The following is a 7,517-nucleotide window of genomic DNA, read 5'->3' as shown; positions in this document are numbered from 1 at the left end:
TGTGCGTGTGTGTGTGTGTGTGTGTGTGTGTGTGTGTGTGTGTATCAGGGGAATGTTGTAGGTGAATATCCCCCTGAAGAGTTGTGCATTATTGCATTATTGCATTATTCATTCATGAGACCAGGGACTGACTCCTATCTCTTTGGTGCACCATTGTCATACTAAGCTTTCTCTCTATCCATTCTGGTTCTCTCAAGTACACTCTCCATACCCTCACTGAAAGCCGAGGCCTCCACATAACATAACCTCTACTCATACTGTACTTCTAGCTGTCACGTGGCTTTTTGTGTCTATCCATTTTGAGACTGTGTCCTATTTGTGGCTGTCTGAGGCGTTTTGCGGTAGGTTTTCTCTGTAAAATGGCCAAAGCAACCGTGAGCACTGTTTGTGTGGGATCTCTAAAAGCTTTTGATTTTAACTCCACATTCAACGTAAACTCAATGCATTATTGATTGAGATAAAAACAGTAGACACATGAGAGTAGTGTGAGTTTGTTTATGCAATGGATTCACTTAAAAATGAATTTCCTCAGCAGTCTGCCTGGGAAGCAACATAGCCCCAACAAAAGACATGTTAAACTGCTTTTGACATCACTTAGTAGTTCATTTATGTCTGCAGGGCACACAAACTACACTGAAGCAAATCTATGTCACTGTACATTTTCATACTCATACTCATACTCTCACTCCCCCCTCAACCCCTCTCTCTCTCTCTTCTCCCACCCTCCTCACATACCGTCTCACTTTGTTGTTGAAATATGAGATAACTCTAAATCAGGCAATGTGAACTTACATCGTGTTGTTGTTGGTAAGGTAAGGTAACTTTATTTGCAAGGGTAGATTTGGTTGCAGGTCAAAAGTGGGCTTCTTACACACACACACACATTAAATGACATTGACAGAAAACAGTGACATAACAGTGGCAACAGTGCTCTAGACATAGTAAGATAAAAATTATACATGAATATTATAAGTATCAAAATTCAGTAGATAAAAATGCAAAATAAATGTCATCACAGCAGATACAAGAGCTAAACCAGATTAAATAAATAAATACAATATTGTTGATATGTTAATGTTGTTATTCAGCAGGGTGGAGAGAATGGCAATGAAACACTGCTCATATACTGTAAGAACGGCACCAAAGCAAAAGTTTATTACATATTTAAGTTAAGTGATTATTTTCCATGATTTATAACACAAAGCCAAGGACATACATTATTTATTTATTTTAAAAAATGACATTTGCAACCAAATGCATTTGTATTTTTTTTTTTACTCACTATGTTTGTTGCAATCACCATTGTTTTCCTGTAATAATTCATAACACTGAACCGATTATTTTACCATTATGCAAATGTGTGTGGACACCACAAATGTCAAACAAGGTGCTTTATTAATCATTCAATAGACCACAGTCTGCCCAACATGACATTTTAAAGAGAGAGAGAGAGAGAGAGAGAGAGAGAGAGAGAGAGAGAGAGAGAGAGAGAGAGAGAGAGAGAGAAAGGTGGAAAGGCCAAATCACAGGTCAAATTAGATCACAGCAACAGAGTTTAAAAAGCTGTTTTCCCCGCAGGTGAGGAGAGCCAGGGGAGATGCACGTTGCTGCATTATTGATACTATACAATAATAACACACAAGCCTGCAAGCCCTGACCTGGTCTGTCCTGCTCACCAGACAGAACACCCGGGATAAGTAAGTGAAAACAGAGGAAAAGATGGCCAAGGGGTGGGGCAGAAGAGGAACTGGGAGACGGTGTTAGGGAAGAGGAGAAGAGTGAACACGCATGAGAGGAGGCAGAGTGCAAGAAGAGAGAAAGACAAGAAAGATGGAGGTGTGAGTATAAATGATGTAAATGGAAGCAAAGTTTAGTTGAAAATGTCAGATATCTGATGGTGCTTTATCACGTTCCCTTTCATGTCCTCTTCTCATCCAGGCCTCATTCACAGTTCAAATCATACTGCACTGGGCTATCTGGTTTTAGCTCCAGAGTCTGAGATGGATTTGCATATCTGCAAAATACTATATGCTACATTTATATTACATATTCATTATCATAAGAATTATTGAGCTGCTTCAGTCAATAAATATTAAAATAGCCTACCACTATAATAAAACTAAGAGATATACCCCTATCATGTGGTCAGAATCTAATGCTGACCTTAATTTCAATTGGTTATATAAATAAAAATAAAAAAACATGATCAAACATTAGCCAGCTGCACTCCTAAAAGGCCATGGACTGCAGTTCAAACTTTATTTAGAGAACAAACATAATGAGATAAGCAGACAGTTTGAATGTGAGAGAGACAGTGAATATTTTGTGGTTGTTGTGCAGTAATGGGGGTTGTTGTCCTACTCCATCTCCAGAAGAGGTCCATCACCAAAAGCCCTTTCACTAAACAGAAAACCCAGAGGTTCATTTAGTCTAGGTGCCCACTGAAAATACTGATGTGTCTGTCCAACGCATATTCATAGACAGCTCAAATATGGTTTTCAGCTAATGACTCTTTGAACACAGATCCTTTACTAACATTGGAGCCAATTAAGTGTATACTGTAAATTGTAATTATATACAATTTGAATACAGCCCCTGACATGTCACCATATTCAATTGTTTTGCACTGTCAAAAAAACATAGCCATGTAGCCTCTGGGCCTACAGACGATGATGTAGCAGATTACAATTTGATGTCACTAATGATGTCAACTAAGCCCTGAATGAAATGGTGTATCCTTTCCAGTTGAATCATGGTGTCCTCTACTTGCACGCCCTCTTCATTGCCAGTAACTGCACCAATGATGTGATATAGGTTTAAGGTGGCATACTTAATCTGGCCAAGCATGAGAGTTTCCTTTGCCGCTGTGGACTGGATGTGATTCCAGGCATACTCCCACCTGCACGCTTGTGAGAGCGCCCTGTCCAGTTCGGTTTGCAGCTCTGATAGGGTATTATTTAGCTGGAGGAGGACAGAGCTCTGTTCATTGACATAGCGCTTTAATCCAGTGCGTTCTCGTTCGGTTTTGATGTCTGCTCCCCTTCCTTGATCTAGCAATTGGTCACGGGTCACGAGAAGGGTGTCAAACCGACTGATCAAATGACTGATGTCGTCAAACTTTTGAGACTTTTTAACAACTGTGGTCAGGAAAAGAGGATAGACAGATGCGCGCATTACTCTGTCATGGAGTTTCTCTCTTCTGGAGAGCAAAATGCTGTATTCCTTTATCAAGTCCTCTAGTTCCTTCTCTTTCTGGGCCACCACCACCCTCTGCAATTCGGCTTTTCGTACACCTCGTGATCGTTTGGCATCATTCTCTTTGATGAACCTGTCAAATTTGAGCAAAGATTTCTTCATTCCCTCTTCTTTCTTCCACAAGTCTTCTCTCTTTTGTGCGATTTTTTCACAGACCACCTCAAACTCACAACGCTTTGATTTTAAAGACGCATCCACATGACCCATCTCTCGTCTTTTTTCTAAAATTCGCATGGCGCTGGTCTTCAGATTTTGTCGCTGCACAGGCAGATGTAAAATATCCTCTTCAAAAATGACTCTAAAGTAATCCTCGAGATTTACTTGGGCCATGATCGGATAATAAAATGGCAACTTTGTTAGCAAAGTTAGGTTTCACCCGTCATTTGTTTGGTTTCTTGTTACTAAAGTAACACCGGTCACATTTCTACAAATCCGTAGTGCCCTCATGTGGCTACAGCTAAAATGACAAGCTTCTTCAGTTGCAGTTCATACACTGCTGGTGGAAAAAAGTATTCACTATAGGTAAATTCAACTGTGATTAGGCCTATGGTACGCATTTGTGCATTCAACATGCTATTGTTTTGGCAAACCGATATGCAACCTCACAGCATTTCTTTTTGTCCAGAGTATTCTTTTTGCCAAGCCATTGTGTGAACTAATTCCTGCATCAGGACTACAAAAGAGACTAGCCTGCCATTTTGGTCTATAGCCTGCTTTACAGATTGATAATCCCTAATCCCTCAAGTTATGTTGATGACATGAAAGGTTGAAATACTGATAGCATCGGGGAAAATATTAAAGCAACTGAGATTTGTCTCAAATGAAACACACACACACACACACACACACACACACATACACCAACCCAAGCCTCATTATTATAAGTCATGTTCAAGTCAAGTCATGTTTATTTATAAAGCACTTTAAACACAACACCAGTTGACCAAAGTGCTGTAATAAGACAACTTTACAGTAAGAAAAGCTGATAGACAGATAGACAGATAATGAATGATCAACACACAAGAGCAGGGGGAGTGGTACAAACAAACATATCAGCAGGTTATGTAAAAGACAAACAGTACAAAATAGAAAATAAAATAGATTGAGTAAGCACTTATACTGAGTTAAAAGCCAGCGAGTAAAAGTAAGTTTTAATATGTGATTTAAAAGCAGGCAAAGAAGGAGCCAATCTTATGTAGTGGGAGCTCCATAGTTTAGGGCCAATTACTGCAAAAGCCCAATCTCCCCTGCTCTTTAACCTTGATGGTGGGACTACAAGGCGGCCTTGGTTAGCAGACCTAAGTGCCCTTGATGGAGCATGTGGTTTTAAAAGTTCTGACAGATAAGAAGGTGCAAGCCCAAAGATTTAAAAACAAATAGTAGAATTTTAAAATGAATCCTAAAACGAGCAGGAAGCCAGTGAAGGGCAGCAAGCACTGTGGTAATGTGCTCTCGCTTTCACGTTTTAGTCAGGAGGCGGGCAGCTGCATTTTGGACTAGCTGAAGGCGGCGAGGGAAGAACAGCTAGCGCCAGCATAGAGGGCATTACAGCACAGAGGGCATTACAGCATAGAGGGCATTACAGCACAGAGGGCATTACAGCACAGAGGGCATTACAATAGTAAAGGTGTGATGAAAGGAAGGCATGAATCACCTTTTCAAAATTGTTAAAAGATAAAAAGGGCTTGATAACAGCCTTAAATGGAAGAAACTCGATTTGACTACAGAGTTTATTTGTTTCTCCATTTTAAAATCTGAATCAAAGATGACACCTATGTCTTGCTGATTGCTTGATGTAAGGTTCTAGGGAGCAAAAGTCTGTGTTGGCATTACGAGCACCGCCAGATGAAAATACTATAGGACCTCTGTTTTGTAAAATGTAAAATGTAAAAGGTTTAGGGCCATCCATGCTTTGATGTTTTTAGGACAGTCTAGACGATTTTTTGTTTCAGTGGCATGTAGATTATCGTCCGCATAGCAATGGAATGGAATATTATATTTTCTAAGGATGGATCCTAAAGAGAGAATAGAATTAGGCCAAGAGTTATAAGTAGGCCTACAGGTAGAAACATTACTTTGGATTCCCTGGTTATGAGGATATCCTGCCCTATGACTCACAAACATGATACTGTCTTTGTATCTCAAATGTCTTTGATCCATGCCATCCCGATCAGTCAATCCACAATCATAAGCTCCTATCTTTCTCTGCTTGCTCTGTGTTTTTATGTGTTTCCCGAACATGCTTCTAACATGAACATAAATGAACTGCTCTTTGAGGGGAACTGACCACTTAACAGTGTTGAAATATCCCCTAATTTGATTAAATCAGGAGTTGTCATGCCACACCTGCCTTCTACAGACCTAGCCAATTAACTTAAAGACAACAAATGAAAAACTTTGACATATGCACATATAAACCCTGTCCTGGTAGGACACACAGAGACATAAATAATGCTATTTATTACTTATAAATAGTGTTCCACAATGTGTGATATGCTGTCTTTGTGCAAGAAGTGTTTTGGGCTGGAGCAGACAATTGGCCTACAAGGTAAACCACTCCACCAGAGAGGAGCCACGAAGAGAAGCTTGATTGTATTCTCATTGTGTTGAGAAAGGGCCGACACAAGCATTCATAAGAAGACGCAGTGACCAGGAGGGCAAATAGAGCAGAATCAGTATAATACAATAGTAATAATAGGCCTATATACCAAACAATACACTCCTTATTCATGTATTCAGACTTTTGAACTTATTGACAAAAATGTAGGCCAGTTGGTTTAAAAATTAGACTACATGTTTCTGGTACTATATTGTGCTGCATACGTTACATTTTATGTAACAATAACAAGAGATGACCAGATAAGAGTGCATGGCTTTTTTTTTTTTTTAAAGGGAGAGTCAGATTTGGGTAAGCGGTATATCACTCCTGTCCACAGCCATCAGCCAGACATAGCCAGCAGCCAGAGCAATAGATTTACCTTGTCTCTGCTGAATTGCTAAAGCTAAGGAGGAATGGGCCTGGTTAGCACTTGAATGGAAGACCTCCTCTGAAAACGTTGCTCTTGGAAGTGGTGTTGGTGGGTGACTGGTGACACTCTTCCCTCTGGCCAAAAACTGATCCCACATGGGGTGCAGTTCACATCCAGGCAGCTATAAGAAAATGCAAATACAGGTAACAAAAACAACCACTATACGTGCCTTTTATAGATGTCAAAGCATCAGCCATCAGTCCCTCTGGACAATCCTGACAAAATATGGTTGTCCAGAAAAGTACATCTTCATGTCAGCTGTCCTTTGTCTCCTCTCCACCTTACTGGACACAATTAACCATCAGTGTCACAGAACTGATGGCAAACTGTTTAACCTAAACTGCTTCAAGGCCAAGTCCATGCTCTCTTACACGTCCATCTTGGAGCTGCAGTATGCAGATGATAATGCTGAGAGGACCATCTCTTCTTGGTCTGACTATGAACATCAAAAGATATCGACATTGAGATACACCATCGTATCTGCTGTGGAGCTTTTGCAAAGCTTTGCAAACGAGTCTTTGAAACCCCCAATCTACATGCAGTCCAAATGTGGGACTTTTCTTTCACTGCAGTACTACTCTTCCACCACTAGATGTACCCATTTCTACCCACTTGGGTTTTCTTTGACTACCTATTTCATTGTCTTCACTTGTCGCTTATCTTGTTAATTGTCTTGTCTACCTGTATCTAGTTTGAGTTGAAGATATATATTGATATATATTTTCCTCTCTTTTTTGTATGGCTTGTTTAGATTCCTTTGCTTTTTTCTCAGATTTTTTGTCTGAACATTTTTAGACTTGTTTTTTGTAAATCAGTGTTGTTGGGCATTTGGCAGATCTTCAGTAAAGCTTTAAGAATGATTAAATGTACCGGTAACTGTCTCTCTGCAACTGGGTTCAGTTTATCCATAGTGGTGGATTTCACACTGCCTTTAAACCCAGGGACCGGGGTTCAATAGTCTCCCTGACACTAATCATGTTGTCATGGTGCCAGTCATGGACTAACTGGACCACCTATAGCAGGCATTTAAGGGCCCTGGAAGCCCACCAGCTGGGAATACAGCAGCAGCAGCAACAGCATAGCGGAGGAAGTAAACATAGCATTACCACTAAGATGGGCATGCCATGTAATATGCAGGCCTCCCAAAACAGGTTCTCTACACAGAATGATCTACTGGCCAGCATGCACATGGTGGCCAGAAAAAAAACGGCCAGAACCAAGTTTTATACTAAT

General features: G+C 40.3%; 1 protein-coding gene across 1 annotated transcript; it reads right to left on the bottom strand.

Annotated features, from left to right (window-relative positions):
- Positions 1 to 2,213: 2,213 nt before the first annotated feature.
- On the bottom strand, positions 2,214 to 3,638 carry LOC143140269 (coiled-coil domain-containing protein 42 homolog). The gene has a single exon (XM_076301056.1). It carries the CDS (start codon positions 3,583 to 3,585, stop codon positions 2,683 to 2,685), a length of 903 nt encoding a protein of 300 aa, XP_076157171.1. The 5' UTR covers positions 3,586 to 3,638; the 3' UTR covers positions 2,214 to 2,682.
- Between the last annotated feature and the right edge of the window lie 3,879 nt (positions 3,639 to 7,517).

Source organism: Alosa pseudoharengus, unplaced genomic scaffold, assembly GCF_046254945.1.
Source record: "Alosa pseudoharengus isolate Yale_2024_CS ecotype anadromous, Long Island Sound unplaced genomic scaffold, YU_APseudo_1.1 YU_APseudo_1.1_scf_23, whole genome shotgun sequence".
Lineage (NCBI taxonomy): Eukaryota > Metazoa > Chordata > Actinopteri > Clupeiformes > Clupeidae > Alosa > Alosa pseudoharengus.
Note: the sequence above shows the minus strand (reverse complement) of the source record. Positions and strands in the feature narration are given on the sequence as shown.